The sequence below is a fragment of the Pipistrellus hanaki genome, assembly GCF_964339955.1.
Source record: "Pipistrellus hanaki genome assembly, chromosome: 8".
In the NCBI taxonomy this organism is placed as follows: Eukaryota; Metazoa; Chordata; class Mammalia; order Chiroptera; family Vespertilionidae; genus Pipistrellus; species Pipistrellus hanaki.
This window is the reverse complement of record NC_140510.1, coordinates 41,419,419-41,442,339: the sequence shown is the minus strand read 5'-3', so window position 1 is coordinate 41,442,339 and position 22,921 is coordinate 41,419,419. Positions and strand designations below refer to the sequence as shown.

The window sequence follows — 22,921 nt, the reverse complement described above, 5'->3', positions numbered from 1 at the left end:
AATAGCATCAAATACTGCAGATGATTTTAGATGGTTAAGGACTGGAAAGAGGATATGTGGTTTGCTAATTTCAGGGGGGGAAAGTATATTTGTGTAAATTTGTTCTTATACTGTTGGCCAATATTATTCAGCCAGAATTAAGAATTTTAACTAGTTTTTTTAAGATTCAGTCTGGAAATTTTAAGTAAGCTAATAGATAGTTTATAAAGTAAAAAAAAAGTACTGTAAAATTTTTATTGAACTGAATGTTGTTTTAACAGAACAGGTGGCTTGAACAACTGAAATTTATTTTCTCAAAGTTCTGGAGGTTAAAAATTCAAGATAAAGGTGCCAGCATGGTGGGTTTCTGATGAGAGCTCCCTTCTTAGCTTGTAGACAGCCACCCTCTCACGGTGTCCTCACATGGCTGTGGGGAGGGGGGCTTGAAGAGGGACAGAAAGCTCTCTCGTGTCTCTTCTTATAAGGGAACTAATCCACCATGAAGGCCCAGCCTCAGGATCTGTTGTAAACCCAATTATTTCCCAAAGGCCTTATCTCCAAATACAGGGAGGATGGTTAGGGCTTTAACATATGAATTTGGGGCTGGAAATATTCCATCTGTTGCAAATATTGAGTTAACATAATACTGATGCCATTTTGGTTTATTTATAATCTACATTATATACAATTATATATGTGTGTGTGTATATTAAATTTATTGTTATGTAAATTGAATATCAATACTCTGAACTTTACCTTAGAGCCTTGACAGAAACTTGTGTTATTTTAATAGATAACTTTTTCATTGGTTGACATTCTCATTTTTTTTTTATCTACAGGCATGTTTCTGGCTGAGCTGATAGAAAAATATTTTGTGTCCCCTACCCTGTTCCGAGTGATCCGTCTCGCCAGGATTGGCCGCATCCTACGTCTGATCAAAGGGGCAAAGGGGATCCGCACGCTGCTCTTTGCTCTGATGATGTCCCTCCCCGCGCTGTTTAACATCGGCCTCCTGCTCTTCCTGGTCATGTTCATCTATGCCATCTTCGGGATGTCCAACTTTGCCTACGTCAAGAGGGAAGTTGGAATCGATGACATGTTCAACTTTGAAACCTTTGGCAACAGCATGATCTGCCTGTTCCAGATCACCACCTCTGCTGGCTGGGACGGGCTGCTGGCACCTATTCTCAACAGCGGGCCTCCAGACTGTGACCCCGATAAAGTAAACCCTGGAAGCCAAGTGAAGGGAGACTGTGGGAACCCATCTGTCGGGATTTTCTTTTTCGTCAGCTACATCATCATATCCTTTCTGGTGGTGGTGAACATGTACATCGCTGTCATCCTGGAGAACTTCAGTGTCGCCACTGAGGAAAGCGCAGAGCCCCTGAGTGAGGATGACTTTGAGATGTTCTACGAGGTCTGGGAGAAGTTTGACCCCGATGCCACCCAGTTCATGGAGTTTGAAAAACTATCGCAGTTTGCAGCTGCTCTTGAACCCCCTCTCAATTTGCCACAGCCCAACAAACTCCAGCTCATTGCCATGGACTTGCCCATGGTCAGTGGCGACCGGATCCACTGTCTTGACATTCTATTTGCTTTTACTAAGAGGGTTCTGGGGGAGAGTGGAGAGATGGACGCTCTCCGAATACAGATGGAAGAGCGGTTCATGGCTTCTAACCCATCAAAGGCCTCCTACCAGCCAATTACTACAACTTTAAAACGCAAACAAGAGGAGGTGTCCGCTCTCATTATTCAGCGTGCTTACAGGCGCCACCTTTTGAGGCGAACTATGAAACAAGCTTCATTTATGTACAACAAAAACAGACTCAAAGGTGGGGTTAATCTTCTCGGAAAAGAAGACATGATCATTGACAGAATAAATGAAAATTCTATTACAGAAAAAACTGATCTGACCATGTCCACAGCAGCTTGTCCACCCTCCTATGACCGGGTAACGAAGCCAATCGTGGAAAAACACGAGCAAGAAGGCAAAGATAAAAAAGCCAAAGGGAAATAAACAAAACAAAAATAAATAAATAAATAAATAAATAAATAAAAAATAATTGGGTTACTATTTGTTTACAAGCCTGTGAAGGTGATGTCTTTTTGTCAACAGGACTCCTTTAGGAGGTCAATGCCAAACTGACTGTTTTTACACAAATCTACTTAAGGTCAGTGCCTACAATAAGACAGTGACCCCTCGTCAGAAAACTGCAACTCTGTGTAGAAGGGGAGATGACAGGAGGTTACTGCTTTCACTACCAGCTGACACTGCTGAAGGCAAGAGACAAAACGGCTACTCAGAATGTGAGGACCAGTTCCAAGGGGTGCAAACCTATGATTTGGGTTGTTTAACATGAAACACTTTAGTGTCGTAGTTGTATCCACTCTTTGCATTTCAACTGCCACATTTGTCACATTTTTACGAAATCTGTTAGTGGATTCATCTTTTGTTTTGTTTTTTCCAATCCATATGTTGTGTATTATATGTGACTATTTTTGTAAACGGGGCTTCTGTTGGGAAATAGATTAAAGGACCTCTTTACCAGGTATGCCACCGGGAGTGATGGCCATCACATCACCCTCCTAACTGAACAAAGACGTGGTTTGCATGAGGGCCTGCGACACTTAGAGATCATGCATGAAAAAAGGTCATGAGGAAAGCAATGAGTTCTTAAATTCCATCTGTGTTTCCGGCGGGGTAATTGGGTGATCATTGGAGGTGCTTTGCTCATCTTGTTTTGTGTTTTTTGTTTTCAAATCCAGCCCCTAGACCAAGTACATCATTTTGGGGGTGGTAAGCCATTAAACGTTAGTAGGTGCAAACTTCATTCAAATGTCTGGAATCATAATGTTATGTTTTTGATTATTGTATTAAAAAAAAACAAACAACACTAAATAATGAGCATTGCTTCTCCCCTGAAGATGGAATTGACCAAAAGAACCCTTTATAAATTTCTGCTTAATCCTGCACTTTGTTTAGCCATCTTCAGCTCAGCAAGATCAATGCTGTATATGTTACTGAAATGCTATTTATTATGTAAATAGTCATTTTACCCTGTGGTGCACGTTTGAGCAAACAAATAATGACCTAAGCACAGTATTTATTGCATCAAATATGTACCACAAAAAATGTAGAGTGCAAGCTTTACACAGGTAATATAAAATATTCTGTACCATTATAAATAGTTTGGATGCTACAAATGCATGTTTTTTATTACCATGCTGCTATATCTGGTTTCTCCCACGGCTCAGAATCTTGTTTATGAGAAACCGTATGTCAGTGATAATTGTTCAACCGACTTCATTTCTTTATGTCATTTAGCAATAGTTTGCAGCACTTTAATAGCCTTTTGGTTATTTTTAAATTTTAAGTGGATAACATATGGTGTATAGCCAGACTGTACAGACATGTTTAAAAATAAACAAACAAAAAAACCTTGCTTAACCTGTTAAAAATGTGTTTAGAATTTTGTAAGCAAATATAAATACTGTAAAAAAAAAGTCATTTTATTTTATTTTTCAGCATTCTGTACATAAATATGAAGAGGAAATTAATTACCTTCAGGTTGAGATCACAATCACTTTTCTTACTTTCTGTCCATAGTACTTTTTAATCGAAGAAATTTGCTAAAAAAAAGAAATGAAAACAAGACTGGGTATTTGTGTATTTCTGCTTTTTATTACATTTGCTAAGTTTAGATTATTTCATAATTTTAAGGGCCAAAATGGGTTCACAATTCACATCCAAATTATGCTTTGTAATCGGAAAAGGGTATAAAATTTTATTTACATTTTTTGGTGGCATCTGTACTAGCTGATTGAAGGTAGTGTTTATTGTTTATTTCTCATTTTTGTCCTTTTTCCTAACTTCTTTTATATCTTTATTTCTTTGGACTCATGCTGCTTTAGATTGCAGTAAATATGATGTGGGTTTCACATTCTCCCCCCACAAAAATAGAGTAGTGAACTTATCTAGGCAATTACATCAGGACATTTTGTGTTTCTTACAGAAGAAGCAAACTGTAGGCTCCTCTTTTTCTTAAAACTACTTAGATAAACTGTATTCGTGAACTGCATGCCGGAAAATGCTACTGTTACCCTAAATGATGCTAACCAACATTAAAAATGTGCAAAACTAATAAAGATTACATTTTCTATTTTATTGTTTGCCCGGGTACTTTTTGTTAAAAGTATTTTATAACAAAACGAAGCTATATTTATTCAACCAACTGGGGGAGAAGGGGAGCTAAACTCCCACACGTACACACACAACTGGGTCTACCTGGGCTGACATTAAGCTGTGTCTCTGTTAGGAGAAAGAACAGAGTATAAGCTGATGTCTTCAGGAGGAGACATAAGGAAACACAAATATTGGCGGATGGTGACTTGAAGCACAAAACGAATCCCTTGAATTTGCATTTTAAAAAAGTAAAAATTGCTGTGTGGGTTGGTTATTTTGTTTGTACCTCCAGGGCCACACTTCTCCAAGCTTCTCCATGTGGCTCTGTGTGAGGGTAATTGTATGCACTGCATCAGTCCCATCAAGCAATCTCTTACTCGACAGCTCACCACTGCTTTGGCCAATGGGAAGCAGCATCAGGAAAGCACCAATGGGAGAAGAGTGAATTGGGTACTTATTTCCAGTGGTTCCTTTGTTGAGCTGCTCTGGGCTGGCAGTGGCTGCATTTGACAATCTCAGTTATGAAACCAGAAGGGAGGATATGACCTTGACAAGAAAAAGAGCAGTAATGTACAGTACTTCTCTCATCCTTCTATAAGCTTGTCTTTTCACAAAAAGAATCCCTTCACATCATAACCCTAAAACAACACAATAATACTGATTTATCAATGGCTGAAAAGAATTTCCTATTTCTGATCAATATAAATAAGAATTATAGAAGAATTCTTGCTGACTTTTTATATTCCACATCCATACCAGAACTCAGCCAAATACAAAGAGAACTGTAGAACATGTTTTTATATCGAGTCAAAATTGTACAGACAGAATCTAACCATAAAGAAAATCAAATTGAGGGCATTCAATAAAATAATGACTGTAATCTTCAAAAATATTAATGTTATAACAAGCAAAAATAAACAAATAAATAAAGGCCAAGGAACAGCTTGTCACTAAGGAACTATAAAAACTAAACACAATTGTTGAGTCTATATTCAATACTAGACTAGGAAAGTAATAGTGATTATGAATATTACTGGGAAAACTAAGCTTAAAGGTAGACTGTTGATTAATTATTATCATTCTAAATGGGTTAATTTCCCTAATTTTATTAAGTATAGTGCTGCTATTATATCACCATAGGTAATATCCTTGTTCTTGGAAAATGCACATTAAGATATTTAAGGGTGAATGGTGTCTGCAATTCATTCTCAAATGGGTTCAAAGGAAATTTATACTAATAAAAGGATAATATGCTAATTAGACCAAATAGATCAGATGTCTTCTGGATGTACTTCTGGACAAAGCCGCAAAGGCTGTGAAGGCCAAGGAGGGCCGGCAGCCATGGCGGCCAGCAGTGGCAGCAGCAGCAGGGTGATGGGGATGGTGCCTTCCCCTGATCAGCTCAGTCACCTCCAGCTGAAGGAGACAAGAGGCAGCAGCAGTGGCAGAGTGATGGGGATGGCACCTTCCCCTGAGCGGCCCGGTCATGTCCCGGGAAGTGGGCCTAAGCCATCAGTAAGACATCCCCTGAGGGTTCCTGAACTGTGAGAGGGGGGCAGGCCAGGCTGAGAGACTCCCTACCCCAGTGCATGAATTTTCATGCACCGAGCCTCTAGTCAATTACATGTATCTATGTATTTGTGTAAATTTAGATACATATAATACCTTAATAAAATATATGTATATATATTTAAAAAAAAAAGAATGAACCCTAAAAAATTAGATACATAGATAAATATGGATATAAATGTAATAAATATGTGTGTCTTTTGGGAAGGAATGATTTTTTTGTTGCTGTGTGTTATTGAAGTGTATATATTTGTGTGTGTGTGTGTGTGTGTGTGTGTGTATTCACTCTACAACCTGTTTTTAATATCCTAAAATTTATTACTTCTACCCTCAAACATAGATATGCTACTCCAATTATTTTAAATAATACTATATTGAAACTCTTGTTTCCTGGAAGCCATCTTTCTAAAGAGTAACTAAATGATATACTTTACCCTTCATGATAATTCTTATACTGCTAAAAATAAGGCCATTTTATGAGAAATATGTAGTTAAGACTCAGGTAACTTGCTTTTACTTCACCAAGAAACATGAGGACATTGTCAAGAACTTCTTCAATTTCCTTCAACTCCAATGAAAAATGTCTTCCTTCTCTTTCTTTCCTTTCTACTCCTTTCCCATTCTTGCCCCTCTCTTTGCTATCCTTTCTTTCCCTCTTTCCTTCTCCCTCCCTTTCCTTTCCTTCACATCTTCCCAGAGATCATTTTCCCTCATTCATTTCTACATACCCTGATATCTTGTTCCATTGGTTATTCTCCTCTCTTGTATCTATTCTCTCTCTGACTCTTGATTAATCCTTTTTGTCTGGATTTGCATTTTCAAAACTGTTTTTATTTTATTCTTGCAAAACGACTGCTCAAGTCTGATGCATTTTGACCCACAAATATCTCATTCCTTTTAAAAATTACCTTCTAAAATCAGGGTTCTACATTTACCACCTTCTATCTCAGTTAAAATTCAATGAAATATAGGTCCCAATGATATTTATGTGAAATTTTGGCTGTGAATAATCTTATTAGCATAGCACTTTGAGTTTTCAAAATTAAATTCTGGCTATTATCCTTCTCAATAACATTAGGAGGAAAAGACTAGAAAATACAAAAGGTGGATATATGAACAAAGACTGTTATCCATGTGAAGCAAAGCTGTATGTATTCTGTTACTGGTTATCATGGATTATGTCTCCCCTGTTTAATACTTACTTAGAAAGGCAAGATGTTCATAGAGCTATTCAATCCTAACTGCAGCATTTTTTTCTTTTTTACCCTGTTTCCCTGAAAATAGGACAGTGTCTTATATTAATTTTTGCTCCCAAAGATGCACTAGGTCTTATTTTCAGGGGATGTCTTATTTTTCCATGAAGAAGAATAGGGTACACATTTATTGTTAAATGAAAATAAAGGAAATTTATTACCTGTATATGGTAGTAAGGTAGTTGTCAACACAAACCAGACAAACTGTGAATCCTACAGTATCAAGAATTTACAGTACTCATTTATTCAATGACAATCATGTCATCATCTTCTGGAACATCATCATAACAATCCAATTTCTGAATTTCCTGGTGAATTTCTTGTGACTCCATTTCTTTCAGAATCAGTGGACCAAATCTCTCATGTTTAGCCTAGGGGGGCCTTATTTTCGGGGGGATACCTTATATTTCACTCAGAAGGAAACCTGTAAGTAGGTCTTATTTTAGAGCAGGGGTCTTCAAACTACGGCCCGTGGGCCACATGCGGCCCGCAGAGGAGTCTGATCCTGCCCGCCAGGTTTTTTGGGCAATGAGCGCAGTAGGAATTAGTAGTTACAGTAGGAATTAGTAGTTCATATAGTCCGGCCCTCCAGCTCTCTGAGGGACCGTGATCTGGCCCCCACTTTAAAAAGTTTGAGGACCCCTGTTTTAGAGGATGTCTTATTTTCTGGGAAACACGGTATGTATATATGTACATATATACATACTAGTGGCCCAGTGCACGAAATTCGTGCACATTAAAAGAGTGACCCAGAGTTAAGTTCCTGCCCACCCACATGCTCCTTAAAAATCATGTGAGACCCAGACCCGGCTGCCCCCTCATTGGGTTAGTTACATAACTGGCCAGTCCTACCCTTGTCAAGCCCTGCCGGGCAGGGGGTGCAGCCTCAGGTCCCCTGGCCTGGCACCAGGATAGGGGGCATGGCCTTAGGTCCCCCAGATGGTGGTTGGGGTTTAGCTTTAACTTATGGTGAAGAAGAATCATTGAGGCATTTGTAAATAAATAAGTAAGTAAATAAGTAAATAAATAAATACGTAAATTTAAAAGTAGAGTGAAGGTGCTAGTTGGAGCAGATTTTGACTTTTAGGAAAAGGACATAGAAAGCAGGGACATAATTTAAGAAGCTACTGAGGAAACAAGAAAGCAATGATGAGACATAGCCTTGACCACCCTCCTCATCTCTGTTTCTACCTCCTGAAACAAACCCACTCTTCAGGATTCAGAGACAGCTTCCTTGTTTCTTATTACTGGAAGAGAACTGTATGTCCTATGTACTCTATGGGATTTTGATGCACGTATCCAACCCCAGACACTTTTGAGAATGAAGGAGAGGACTGTTAATAATCACACTAAAACAGCAGGCATACGTGCAGACTGTTCTACGCAAACAGGACCTCACATATGCCATTTGTATGGCATGTAAACTGCCTCGATGCAGTGGTTGGAATGCATATATCTCCTTCTCCTCCACTTCTGCCATGAGAACACACAATACATAATGTCTGATAATCAGAAACTGGCCCGAAGTACTTTGTATATTTTATAGTATTTTGTAAAAGATACACAGGAGGTGCTTAGTAGGTAGTTTGTAAATGAGCAAATTAGTTAATTAATTGTTAGCATTGCTTTAAATTGCTTTTCTCGTAAGTTATTTACCTCTCTAAGATCTTTTCCTCTCGTATACTATATTAGAGGCCTGTCATTATATGTAAAATATATAAACTAATAACATCACAAAAGTTACCAATGAAACTCAGCTTTGGTATACTATAGTAATAGTGGGTATCTATAATAGTAAAAGCATAATATGCTAATTAGACCAGACATCCTTCCAGATGACCTTTCAGACAAAGTCGGGGCTGTGAGAGAAGCCCGGGTCTTGGATGCTGGAGGGAAGCTGGTGCCAGCAGCCAGGGGAAGGAAGGCCTACTCTTGCATGAATTTCATGCATTGGGCCTCTAGTACATATAATAAACATTTAAATAAACATATATGACATCCATAAGAGCACATACACTTCCTCTATATTATCTAAGAAATAAACATAGTGTAAGTGTAGATATAGGTGTACATTGATATATACATAAATATTTCCAAGGTATAGGAGTCCACACATTGATATTTAACTTTTTAAAACTTAAGGGTTATACAATACTCACCTCATTCTTTGTCATGTAAAACTATTGAACTTCACCATTTTAAATTTATTTCTCTGAAAGGAATTAGGGCTTCTGGACCTTGTTTTCTCCTCAGCACTGCTTGGCCTGGTTCTTATCTGCATTATTAATGTTCATTTTTTATCGAGGAGGGTGAAGAAATGTCTTGTTCAGCAGTATCTCTGGAAGTCATTGAAAACACAGATTTCTAAAGGCAAGCAAATTGTATCTTTGTTCAACCGCAGTGGTAAGTGCAACCTTTTGCCTTACCTTGGGGAAAATATCTATCAAATTATACTGACTGATAACCTGAAACAGGTGCAATGCTCAGGCAAAATATAGTAACCAGAAGACTGTGAACTTACAAATATGTAACTATCTAAATAATAAGATTTATGGAGAATGGTCAGAGTACCTAGAAATATTTTGCTCAGAGAAAAGGAGTGAGGAAGGACTTCATTCAAATAGGCAGAGGTCGTTCTACTTGTCATATATAATGTTCGTTGAAATAAAACTCATTTGGCAGTTAACAGCATTAAATACAGTATGAAACTAGCCAGGTATGTCATAGGACTTTATATTCTGCTTTCCCAACCAAAACCTAGCTGTTTCCATGGCATTCTCTTGGCCTTCCTTTAAACATCCAAATCAATCCAACCATGACCTCAGTATGGTGGGCCCCAAGTCTCTGGAGCTATTACATAACCTCTTTCAACAATCTTAGAACAATTAAGAAAAACACTCATCTAATTTGAAAAACCTCCCAGGGCAATATCTAAAAATGCAGTTCTAAGTGTCACCTGAAATTAAATCAGAATCCCCATCAATACATATATACAAACATACCTTGGCTGGTATGGCTCAGTGGTTGAAGTGTGGTCTGAGCACCAAAGGATCTGGAGTTCAATTCCCGGTCAGGGGTGCATGCCTATATGAATATCAATGGAGAAAATCCATTGGGTGGGGATTAACAAAAAATAAATAGATAGATAGGTAAAATAAATAAATATCTCAGTGAGAAGCTTGACCAGTTTGTGCTTTTAACCATGCTCCTGAGACATTTTCATCCAGATAAACTTTTCACTTGGAAGCAAAAGCATCCAGTTAAGTAAGGATTATGTTCTTTGATGAGCACGTTGGTTTGCAGTATTCTCTTCCTCATACCAAGTGCAGATTAATCCACTGCTCTCAATATCAGACCTGCAGCTATGACCACAGAAATTTAGCTTGACTATAAATGTTGGAAACCAAAAGATCAATCCTTATGAAAATAATATGTGCTTCCTTGGGCGGGATATCTTTCAAAGGAAGCCAATGACAGACATTAACTAACCTTGAAGCCTGGGAGAGCAGCCACCCCCTTCCCTCAGGTTGTCACTAGCCAGTCTGCTGGCACCAGAGGAAAGCCAATGTTCATGGACTCCACAACAGATTTACAACCAGGCTTACACAACTATACATCACACCGACTAAATTAACACTAGGATCAAAATTTGGAATTCGTGTAAATGACCTCAAAGATCACTGACACCTCAAATCTTAACTATTATTTAGAAAATACCTTTAAGGAGAAATAGAAAATCTCTTAGTCTATTATATTTTAATTTAATGCTCTGAAAAAGTGAAAAAAAAACAGAATTGCCTGATGGGTACAGACATAAAAGCCTGCCTAAAGATTAATTTTATTGCCAACTTAAAATCAATTGTATCATTTTTTTAAAAATCAAGATAAATTGTTCCTCTCACTATCAGGGATGTAAAAAAAAAATAATAATTGAATATTCGTCCTAACAACATCCTAATCACGGGGTTGCAGCAATGCCTGTGAAGATGAGCCCATACAAATTTGGGATTTTTTCCGCGCCACCTTGTGGCCATAATACAACCACAAGGGACACTTATAGGGTTTTTTTTCCCCCCTAAACTGGCCAGGCCTTCAGATCGCCGCGCTGCTGGAACCGGTCTCAGCACAAACTGGTGCCCTGTCCTGGCACCACAGAGGAGACGCCGATTACCCATGTCCCTTCTCCCTCCCCTATTTTCTTAAAGATTTTTTATTGACGTTTAGAGGTCCGTTGGTTGGGCGTCCTCCCTACTTTCTTTATTCCTCCATTTCCTCTCCTCGGGCCCGCCACCCACGGTCCTCCCCGGGCGGCCTCTCGGTCCGGCCTCCTTTGTCTTTCCCTCTCTCCGCGGCGCCCAGGTTCCCACCCGCAGACTTGCCCACGGGTCCCGGTCCCCGCCTCCCTCCAATCCCTGCAGCGAGGAAGGCCCGCCCTCCCCGCGGCAGCCAATGGCGGCGTGGCCACGCCCCTTTGGTCCCACCCCCTGGCCCCGCCCACCGGGCCCGAGAGCGCGAGTGGGATTTGGGCCTCGCGGCGGCGCTGGGACCCCGGCTGCTCCCGGCGGCTCGCGGCCCAGCGCCGGGAGGGGGAGCCATGGACGCGCAGGGGCTGAAGGTGAGCGGGCGGACCCCGGATGTGGGGCGCCTCTGGGGTGCACCGGGGGCGTGGGGACCAGCCTGGCGGGCGGCCCGGTCACCGCCCCGGCGCTGCTTTGGGAGCTGAGGTCGGGGCTGCCTCCCCGGCGCTGCTCCCCGAACTGCCCGGGCCCCCGTGCGCTGTGTGCACTTTGACCTCTGTGCGCTGTTTGCTCGGAAACCCGGGTCCCATATCGCCCCGCCTGCGCCTCCCGGGGCGATCGATGTTTGGGGTCCGCTCCCCCAAAAGGAGCCGGAAAGGGGAAATGGGAAATGGGCTGGAAAATGGAGGCGTCTCTGTGTCAGAGGGGTGGTTTTCTCTGTGCATCGCCGATCCGTCGGCTCAGCATTTACTGACAGTCCACGTAAGAAACTGTGTGGAAACAAAGACAGGAGACTCGGAAATAAATTGCTTTGGGGATGCCGGAGCTCTCTGCACACGTGTGCCCTGCATCCTTCGTCCGGCAGCGGACAGTGCTGCAGGGCGCGCACACAGTGTGTCCCCTGGGCGCTGGAGGTGGTGATGGGCAGAACGGGGCAGTCCCTGCCTGCACACCTGGGCTGGCTGGTGCCTGAGAAAACCTTAACTAAAGGACTGCATTGCATTCCTTGAATGCCTTGTGTGTCCGGCGTTATTTGCTATAAGCCCTGCAATAATAACATTACATTAAAGGCCTCTCCATCTCCAGTTTTACATTTGACTTAGGAGACATTAGACCCTAAACAAGGAAATCAAATGGGAGCCACGTTAGACGGTGGTAGGTGGGTGAAGGACAGTTGGGCAGGGGTAGGGAATGCTGCAGTGGCGATATTTTGCCTCCATGTTTACATTATTGTATCTTCCTGTGATGCCTACTCCCAACCCCTTAAATTTTTGTCATCACTTGAAATGTAACCTTTGTACTGCCACCCAAATTTAGATATAACAATATCTTGCTAAAAACTGTTAATGCGGTTCCTCATCACTTAGACTAGAGCGTTGGTCAGCAAACTGTGGCCCCTTGAGTGTGGCTCTTCCACAAAATACCACAGCCTGGGTGAGTCTATTTTGAAGAAGTGGTGTTAGAAGAAGTTTAAGTTTAAAAAATTTGGCTCTCAAAAGAAATTTCAATCGTTGTACTGTTGATATTTGGCTCTGTTGACTAACGAGTTTGCCGACCACTGAGCTAGATTATCAGCTTAATAGAGGACACTTCTTGATCCTACCTGCCTCTCCCATTTAGTCACCCAGTAATCCCTGTTTTACTTTAGGTTCTAGAACAGGAAATGGCAAACCTTGGCTTTGTTCCAATAAATTCTTATTTGTGAATCCAGAAATTTGAATTTCATATATAATATGAAGTATTTTTCTTCCTTTTTCCTTTTCTTAACAATTTGAAAGCATACAAACCATTCTTACCTTGCCGGCCATAGAAAACATGCATAGGCTAGATATGGCCATGTGCCATAGTTTGCCAAACCTTTCTCTAAATTATGGAATGACTTTTAGTCCTCTGCATCCCACCCATCCCTACGTTTCATTACTGTGTTGTTGCAGTGCCTCCGCCTCTCTGTGTTCCTGTACCTTCCTCACACATCATGAGAGGGACATAGGAAGAGTGTGTTTATGTGTAGAGGGGGAGTAGGAGTTTGCAAATCAAGAATCATTCTGAATTACATATTACATCTGAAGTCGTCTCCAAGAATCTTTCTCTTAATTTTACTTTTCCCTGCTATCCACACCCAATCCCCACTCTCCTATATCTTCAAAGCAACTTTTCTTGTATTTAGTGCATCGTATTTCAGTTTTCTTAGATTCTGGTCTCATTTGAAAAACCTAACTATTTCTGAGCAGGAGCTGCCATGTCTTCCTCATCTTCATATTCATAGTACCTCACCCAGGTCCTGACACTAGTAGGCGGTCAGTAAATGTTCAGCCGAACAACCTAACATGAACCAAGGTAGGTAGTGGTAGTATGGAGGGTGGGGATTAGGCTACAAAACAGAAGATCCTACTGACTGCTTACTTAGGGGCCTGGCAGAGGAAGGATTCCATGACTCCATGTCTGGCTTGGGCAGTGGAGCAAATGGAAGGATGAATCTGGAACTTCCATGAGAGGTCTTGGCTGGACACTTAGCATTTTATTTCATCAGCGTATAAGGTTAGGAGGAACTTTACTTTTCAAATAGGATTCTTACAGTATGATATCTTAATCTTCACAGTGACCTGTAAACAACTAACAGCATTTTACAAGTGAGCAAACTCAGGAGCTATGAGATGGATCAGAAATTTGAAACCAGGTCTTTTTGTCTGTAAGCCATATCCTTTCCTCCTTCCCCCTCCCATTTATTGATTTTTAGAGAGAGAAGGGAGAAGGGGTAGAGAAAAGCATTGATGAGAGTGAAGTATTATCAGTTGTCGGCCTCCTGCATGCCCTCTACTGGGAATCGAGCTTGCAGCTTGGGCATGTGTGTCCTGACAGGGATGGAACCAGAGGCCTATTGGTTCCTGGTGGATGCTCAACTGCTGAGCCACACAGGCCAGGCCGGGACAGCCATGTCCTTTTTACAATACCATGCCACTGCCTTTTCAGTTAGATTCTTAGTGATACTAATTACTGGACAGAAGTCAAGTAAAATGATATTAAAAGTTTCCTTAGTGCCCTGATTAGTTTGGCTCATGGATAGAGTGTCGGCCTGCAGACAGGTTCGATCCCAGTCAAGGGCATGTACCTTGGTTGCGGGCACATCCCCAGTAGGGGGTGTGCAGGAGGCAGCTGATCGATGTTTCTCTCTCATCGATGTTTCTAGTTTCTATCCCTCTCCCTTTCTCTCTGTAAAAAAATCGATAAATATGTTGTTGGGTTGTTTTGTTTTTCTAAGTGTCCTTAGTGTTGGGAAATGGCTTATTTCCTACCCTGGGGAGGGAGTACTGGAGGACAAGTGCGTTTTATTGAGATGTGCTATGGGGGCTTGGAGAGGGAATACGGGTCACACTTGCAGGAAATAGAGCCAAGGAGGAGACTGGATAGCAGGAAAAGGCAAAGTAAAAGTTCCAGAGAACATTCGCTTAACAATTTAGAAGAAAGGATTGAAATTAATAGAAAACATCCAGATATTTAAATAATTTTGTGTTCGTTGTGTTCTGTATTCCTTAGTATTGAGTGCTATGCTTTAACAAGTTTTAGATTGTTCAAGATTTTAGATTAATATCTGCTTAGGTATTTCAGAACATCAGAATCTCCTCGTAACATTTAGTTCTTATTTCCCTTTAGACTTTGATTAATTACTATTGTCAAGAGAGGTATTTCCATCACGTGTTACTTGCTGCCAGTGAAGGAATTAAGAAGTATGGTAATGACCCCGTCTTCAGGTTTTATCATGCCTATGGTACATTAATGGAAGGTATGTGCAGATTACTAACCGTGCTGCATACGTTTTGAATTCTTGTTTTGCACTAAGAATATTTTTCACACTATAATTTTAACTTTCAGGTAAAACTCAAGAAGCTCTTCGAGAATTTGAGGCTCTTAAAAATAAGCCAGATGTATCACTTTGCTCTCTGCTTGCACTGATATACACCCATAAGATGAGTCCTAATCCAGGTATAGTAGGACAGTTTTTCCTACTCTATTTTGTTTTTTCTCAATCACCACAGCATTTAGTCTGATCATACTGAATTACATATTATCTATAAGTACTGTTTATATCATGTATGTTTTATCATCCCGACAAGATTGTAAGTTCATAAAGCAGAAGAAATATGTATCTTACTTTCGTATTCCTTATATCCTTTGGGATAATTTTCATTTGTACGTAGGACACAAAAAGAATAGCCCCAAACAGAGTATGTACATAAATTGCTCTGCAACAGCCAACTTTATAACCAGTCATATTCAAATATATAGCTATATGCAGTGTCTTTCTTTTATTTATCTTAAGCTTCTTAAAGGCCTTTATGTCCCCAAAAGGACTAATCCTTGGAAGATATTCAGTAAATTTTTATCAAGTAATAGTTTGGAAAATATTATAGAAAAACTTTATGCAAAACCAGCAATTAAAATTGTGTGAAATGTCTTTATATAAATATTTATTTACTCAATATTAAACATATAAGATGTGATCTGTACATCTTATATGATCTAGTTGAAAAAAGAAATGTAAAAAACACCAAGAATAGGGCCAGGGGTGGGCTCAGGGGGCCAGTGGGAGGAAAAGGGGACATGCGTAATACTTTCAGCAATAAGGATTTTTTTAAAAATACCAAGATTAAATTCTAAGGTTACTATTAAATAAAATGATAAATAAAACAAATGAGTCCCAAATTAATAGAAAATAGTATGTACTATTAATCCATAGGACTAGCCTGAGAAAGCTTTGTGAAAGATAGGGACTTAATCTGATCTTTGAAAGACGGTCAGGATTTCAGTGTAAAGCATATTTGTCAGACAGGAGAAATCCATGGGCAAACCCATGGAATTGGTTCAGGATTCGACTCTTCTGTGGATCCCCTCTCTCTGTGCCCCAGCGGGAGTTTTAAGCTGGAGCAGAGAAATTTCATAGGAGAGCTGTCGTCAACAAGCCTTTAAAGAACTTAGTACAAAATATTTTCTTCCTACAATCAGATTTTCATTTAATTGATTATTCCCAATAGTATTGATTCTGTTGGGAAATGTGATTTCCGGGACACTAAAAAGATGGAGGCAGGAATATTGCCGAGGGACACTTGAGTACTGACTCTGCTTTTTCACCATATATGATGCTGAGTAGTCTTGAGTCTGGGAAGGGCCCAGCGGTTTGTCAGTAGTGCCTAGAAAGGGCCTGGATTGTTCATGTACAGTCTTCCAGAGTTCTGACGTAAGTCCTCAGTATAAAAGGCCTATGATACAATAACTTGAGCTGCAAAGTGGCAAGAGTTAACTTTGTGCAGGTGGTGTCCCAGCTAACTGGTGCCTCAATAGGGATCTGATGGAAACCTGGGCAGAAGTCTACAGTGCCCGCTCCTGTTCGGATGAGTTCTTTTCTGTCTGCGTATTGTGGTTCTTTAACAAACATTTCTGAAGGGAGGTGAGTGGCAGGCAGAAGCATTCTTCTTGTCATACAAGCTGTAGCCCACCAAAGATGATTTTATTTCCTAAAGTCAGGAAGTGGTACCTTGGTAATTCCACATTTAAATTTAAATTTGTGTCATTGGCGTTAAAAGGAAGGGTCACTTACCTTTCCTTGGTAACCATTTCTAGAAAGGTAGAGCCTATTAGAATCACCGCCCTCAACTTGGTCATTTCTGCTTCCTTACTGTATAACTGACCCTGCTCTGCTTTGATCCAGGATTTAGATCTAATTGACATCTGTGTCCTAAGACTTAATCTCCTATGATAGGTTTGATAATAATGATTAGAGTTGTTGGAAGTAGACTATTTAAGGGAGCAGCCAGGCAGTTATTAAACTATGTAAGGAACAACCATTATACTGCCTTTCACTGGCCTGTGACAGTAGCCTCCCATGTTGATGTATTTTAGAAATGGATTAGGGAATTGGGTAATTTAAATACTAGTCCTGGTTTGCCTCTAATAATTACATCATTTTAGAATCATTGCTAATTTTTTCAAGTATTATTTTTAAAGTTGCATTTATAGTCTTTATATCTTGGGGATGACATAAACTTTAGAACTGTATATTACAGTGACCGTTAACCACATGCGGCTATTGAGCACTTGGGCTTAGTTTGAGGAACCAAATTTTTAATTGAATTCTAATTACTTTTACATTTTAAACTGATACTTGATTCAGCTATTAGAAGTTATGTTTAGAACAATGAGTAAATGAATGTACTTTTTCATAAATTTTATGAAATCAAAGTACAAATTAAGTATTTCTGGAGAAAATTTAGTAACTTAATGAGATATGTTTTTAAAATATATATACCACATTTTAAAGATTTAGTAAGAAGAAAATAAAGACTCTCAATGGTTTTCTTATCAAATTATAGGTGAAGTGATTTGGATATACTGGACAAACTAATTTTACTTGTTTCTTTTTGCCTCTCTAATGTGGCTACTAGAAAATTTTAAGTTACATATGTGGTTTGCATTGTATTTCTATTTGACAGTTCTGCTATAGAGAGAAGAACTTAATTCTCTCCCCTGTTAATCATCTGACCTATTATAAATACATGGTCTAGAATTTAGTTTTCATTGATGTCTTCTTTTTCCATTCCAGATAGAGAAGCTATTCTGGAATCAGATGCCAAAGTGAAGGAGCTGCGTAAAGGAGCAGAACCGAAAGCTTTGTACCACGCAGGCTTATTTCTGTGGCACATTGGTCGTCACGAGAAAGCGAGAGAGTACATTGACAGAATGATCAAAATGTCAGACGGTGGTAAAGAGGTAGCTGGTTTTCTTATTGTGAAATAGTGACATTAAAGGAAACATGTTATTTATATATTCAGAGGTAACTGCTGTTTAACTTTGTTATTGCTCACTCTATTCTCACTTCGCGTACCACACTTTGGGAAACACTGCTAGTAACCCAATGCTGGGGAACGTCCAGCCCTGAGGCTGTATATGGCCTGCAAAATCATTTGACCTGGCCCTGCCAAGGCATTAGGAGTGAGTTAATTAAATCTTTGGCTAATTTTTAAGTTGTTAATGTTGTATGTCCCGAGAATGATGCTATAAATATTCAAATGACCCTTGGCAGAGAAAGGGTTTGCTATCCCAGCTCTAACTTAACCATTTAGCCATACCATCCAGGGACTATAAATTTGATAGAAGACCAGATTTCATGATTTTTACTTGAAATTAAAAAGAAAAGTATTCGATTTACGTACATCTTCTTTTCAGTGCTATAAATCTTGCAACCCATTGGCTCACTAACATTTCTGAAGGTAAACATCCATAACTTCTTCAGTTTTTAATTTCTTGGGCCATATGTGCTTGCATTTGAAACTCACTGGACTAGTCACAGATTAGAGAGAACATTGCCACATTATCTTAATTTTTAATATATATGAATCAGGGCACTCCTGTTTTTCCATCTTAGTTTATTTAGTCTGATTGCTCCGAAAGAGATCACAAATTCTTATTTATGTCTCAAATTACATTTTTAACTATTATTAATAACAATTTACTGGCAAAGTCCCAAATAAGAATATTGATTGATTACTTAGTGTTAATGGACTTCGATAAGCTTCTTCATCTTAATATTGAGCAGAGTAGTAAGGCTGAAATTCTAAATACTTTCCCACACTCTAGGCTGGTAAGATTTGGAAAGCATTTTTACTGCTCAGTTTTATTTTTCACAATATTATTTGATAGAATGATTTTTGTTATTAATTACAGAAAAAAAAGACATTGGGTTTACTTCTTTTACCCATTTCTTTCCCGAAGAATTGGAAGTATGATTAGAATTTTTTATTTTACAGGGACAGATCTTGAGAGCATGGCTTGATATTACAAGAGGAAAAGAACCTTATACTAAAAGAGCACTAAGATCTTTTGAAGAGGGATTACAAAATGGAAATGATATTTTTGCTCTACTGGGTAAGGTGAGTTGGAGTTAGTAAACAAATAATGTTTCAAAATTTATTCATAATATAGTTGAAACCAAACAAAACTAAGTGGACCAAAATAATTTTCATGTTACTTTTATCAACTCTCAATTGTATTATAGGAGAGACAAATGTTTATACTAGAGGCCCAGGGCACGAAATTTGTGAATTGCAGGGAATGGTCTCAGCCCGGCCTGTATCCTCTCACAATCCAGGATCCCTTAGAGGATGTCCAACTGCTGGGATCGGGCCTAAACTGGCAGCCAGACATCCTTCTTGAAATCTGGGACCACTGTCTCCTAACTGCTTGCTTGCCTGCCTGCCTGCCTTATTGCCCCTACCCACTCTGCCTACCTGCCTCATTGCCTCTTAACTGCTCATCTGCCTGCCTCATTGCCCCTAACCACTCACCTGCCTATCCCCGATTGCTTGCCTGCCTGCCTGATCGCCCCTAACTGCTCGCCTGCCTACCTGATCGCCTCAGCTCCTGCTGCTGCAGCTTAGTCTGAAAGGATGTTGAGAATGACATCCGGAATGTAGTTTGGTTGTCTGGTCTAATTAGCATATTATACTTTTATTATTATAGATAGGACAATGAACAGTAAACTAGAGAAATGTATTCCCTACCAAATTCTTCAATCCTAGATCAATTTTTTTTTAAATATGTTTTATTGATTTTTTTACAGAGAGGAAGAGAGAGGGAGAGTTAGAAACATCAGTGAGAGAGAATCATTGATCAGCTGCCTCTTGCACCCCCCCTCCCGCCAGGGATGTGCCCGCAACCACGGTACATACCCTTGACTGGAATCGAACCTGGGACCTTTCAGTCCGCAGGGCGACGCTCTACCCACTGAGCCAAACCAGTTTCGGCATCCTAGATCAATTTTAATTGTTTTTGTTGTTATTGGTGGTTGTGGTTGTGGTTCCTGTGTTATTTATTCACCAAATATTTACAGCCTGTCTAATATATGTGAGGTATCACTCTAGATATTGGGGATACCCAGGACACTTCAGTCTGTAGATGGACACTCTATCCACTGAGCCAAACTAGCCTGGGCAGATTTCCTTCTCTTTATGTCTGACTAATATTCCATTGTATTTATATACCACGACTTTTTATCCGCTGGTCTATTGATGGGCACTTGGATTACTTCAATAACGAGGCTATAGATAAGTAACGCTGCAGTGAACATACAGGTGCATATATTCTTTTGAATTATAGTCAAACTTTGCTTCTCAAAACCATTTTCCCACAATTTGGTTCTTGACCCAAAAACCCTTTCATGCTGATTCCTATACAATTATTCATGCATCTCTCAGGCAATAAAGGAAGGAGAGAATGTGTGAGTATGAGTCAGTTTACCGCTATACCTCAGGTTGTTAACATCTCAGGAAATTATGCTGTGACTATTTCTAGTGGGAAAATATGATTCAATTTTTTTACCAAATTGCTTCTGAAATAACCTTCTGGAACAAATTAAGTTCTAGAACTGAGGTTCCACTGTAGTGTTTTGGGTTTTTTCAGATATATACCCAGAAATGAAATTGTTGCCTCATAAGGCAGTTCCATATTTAATTTTTTTGAGAAACTTCCATACGATTCTCCACAGTGGTTGCACCAATCTGCATTCCTACTAATAGTGCAAAAGGGTTTGCTTTTCTCCACATCCTCCCCAACACTTGTTTGTTGATTTATTGATGATAACCATTCTGACAGGTGTGAGGTGATATCTCATTGTAGTTTTAGTTTGCATTTCTCTGATGATTAGTAAAGTTGAGCATCTTTTCATCTGTCTATTGGGCATCTCTTTGTCCTCTTTGGAAAAGTGTCTATTTGGGCCTTCTTCCCATTTTTTTATATGATTGCTTTTTTGGTGTTTAGTTGTATGGGTTCTTTATAAATTTTGGATATTAACCCCTTATCAAATATTTTTCTGGCAAATATGTTCTTCTATTCAGTAGGTTGTCTTTTCGTTTTATTGATGATTTCCTTTGCTGTTATTTTGCTTATTTTTTTTAATATTTTCTTCTTTAGCTTGAAAATAATTTTAAAAAGGTACAAAATCTCTTAGTTTTAGATGCTGTTTGTGAATACACAGGAGATATTTTATTCTTAAAGGAAATATTATTTTATAGTGTTTCTAAAAACATTTTTAACATTAGTTATATTTCTTGGGATTTAAAAGTAGAATTTAAAACTCATTGTTCTGTGATGTTTTAAACTTTTGTTTTGATAAAAACTTTTTTTTTCTTATTATAAAAGGGATCACTTCCTTATGGAAAAGTCAGAGAACAAAAGTATAGAAAATGCTAAACACTAGTTTTCTACCTACTTCAGGATAACTGTTGTGAGAACCTTGGCATGTATATATAATCACATTTTTTATATCACTTCTTTTTTCTCCCATTAGGCACAATGCCTTGAGATGCGCCAGAATTATTTAGGTGCTTTGGAGACTGTGAACCAAATAATTGTGAACTTTCCAAGTTTCCTCCCTGCTTTTGTACAGAAAATGAAACTACAACTGACCTTGCAAGATTGGGACCAGATGATTGAGATTGTGCAGAGGTAAAGTACAAAAAGGTGACACGCAAACCTTTGGATCTGGTTTTAATTTTGGGGGGAAAATAAAAATCTGTGCATAATATTTTATCATGGGACTTTTTAAATTTGATTTTTCCAAAAATATGGAATTGAAAAGTTTAATACTGCATTGTTTAAAACTGAATTGATTGGTTTACGTAAATATCTGACTAGCTGTTCTAAGGCAGACTTTTTTGTTTTTTGGGGAGTTTTTTGGAAATAAATACCCCTGTCCTCATGAAGCTTATATTCAAATGAGAGGAACCACATAATAAACAGAACAAATAAGAAATTATGTAGTATGTTCAAAAGTTGTAAGTGCTATGGGGAAAAGATAAAGCCAAAGCTGGCAGGTGAAACGGGCAGTGGGGGTGAGGGAGTAGACTTTATGAGAATGGTCCGGGAAGGCCTCACTGAGAAGATGGCATTTGAGCAATGGAAATAAGCAATGCAGATATCTGGGGAAAACTGCAGAAAGGAAAAGCAAGTGCGAACACCTTGAGGCAGAGTACGTGTCCTATGTTTAAGGCATGGGAAGGAGTAACATGACTAGGAGTGAAGACCCAGCAGAAAGGTCAGAGGGAGCAGGGTGCCAGGTTGTGAACATACGTAAATTCATTTCGACAAAACATTTTTCCTCAGGTTAATGCTTCAAGACAAACAAAATGTAGAAGCACTAAGAATGCTGGCTCTTTATTATTTGTGTAGGGAAGGGGATATAGAGAAGGTAAGTTGCATTGTGTTAATTAAGTTTCCTATATTCATAATATAGGAAGTACTCTTTTAGAACATATGTCACGATAGTTTTTAGTTGATTCTTGAAAATATACCTTAACAAAGAGATGAGCTTCTTAATTCAGCTAGTAAAATAAAAACATTATGAAAATTCCTTTGATCACGAATTACGGTATATGTGGTTTTTCTGTATAAAACTCCCATGTGGTAATATGTTTGATTAATGTAATTGATGATACTGGGTATGGAAGAGTACATAGAAAAAGTTCAATTTATAATATTTTTTTTTATTTTATTTAAGTTTGGATGGGTTACATGGCTTAGGATAAAATCCCATTGGACCTTATAGTAAGGTAACATATTTCTCTAGGAGTGAACATATTCACTATATACTAGATTGCAGAATATAATCACCCAGTCTTAAGTAAATAGTATTATAAAAAGTAGTAGATTTT

The 22,921-nt window shown here is 39.1% G+C and overlaps 2 protein-coding genes and 1 long non-coding RNA gene across 9 annotated transcripts in view; 2 read left to right on the top strand and 1 right to left on the bottom strand.

Annotated features, from left to right (window-relative positions):
* SCN1A (sodium voltage-gated channel alpha subunit 1) overlaps nt 1-4,144 on the top strand; it is a 121,078-nt gene extending 116,934 nt beyond the window's left edge. For all 7 annotated transcript variants that reach the window (XM_084891570.1, XM_084891571.1, XM_084891574.1 and 4 more), the window contains one exon: nt 819-4,144. In XM_084891570.1, the coding sequence (XP_084747696.1) occupies nt 819-1,996 (1,178 nt within the window). In that variant the 3' untranslated portion in view covers nt 1,997-4,144. The remainder of the gene's footprint in view (nt 1-818) is intronic.
* LOC311626378 lies at nt 2,418-11,340 on the bottom strand. The gene is made up of 4 exons (XR_014795674.1): nt 11,280-11,340; nt 9,987-10,068; nt 9,144-9,322; nt 2,418-4,676 (listed from the first exon to the last, which is right to left on the bottom strand). It is a non-coding gene; the product is annotated as an uncharacterized lncRNA (long non-coding RNA).
* A 144-nt stretch (nt 11,341-11,484) lies between these two features.
* Nucleotides 11,485-22,921, top strand: part of TTC21B (tetratricopeptide repeat domain 21B) — a 58,390-nt gene continuing 46,953 nt past the window's right edge. The window contains exons 1-7 of the mRNA XM_084891588.1: nt 11,485-11,599; nt 14,874-15,003; nt 15,093-15,203; nt 17,818-17,984; nt 19,022-19,144; nt 21,559-21,716; nt 22,374-22,458. Coding sequence (XP_084747714.1) covers nt 11,579-11,599; nt 14,874-15,003; nt 15,093-15,203; nt 17,818-17,984; nt 19,022-19,144; nt 21,559-21,716; nt 22,374-22,458 — 795 coding nt within the window. The 5' untranslated portion in view covers nt 11,485-11,578. The remainder of the gene's footprint in view (nt 11,600-14,873; nt 15,004-15,092; nt 15,204-17,817; nt 17,985-19,021; nt 19,145-21,558; nt 21,717-22,373; nt 22,459-22,921) is intronic.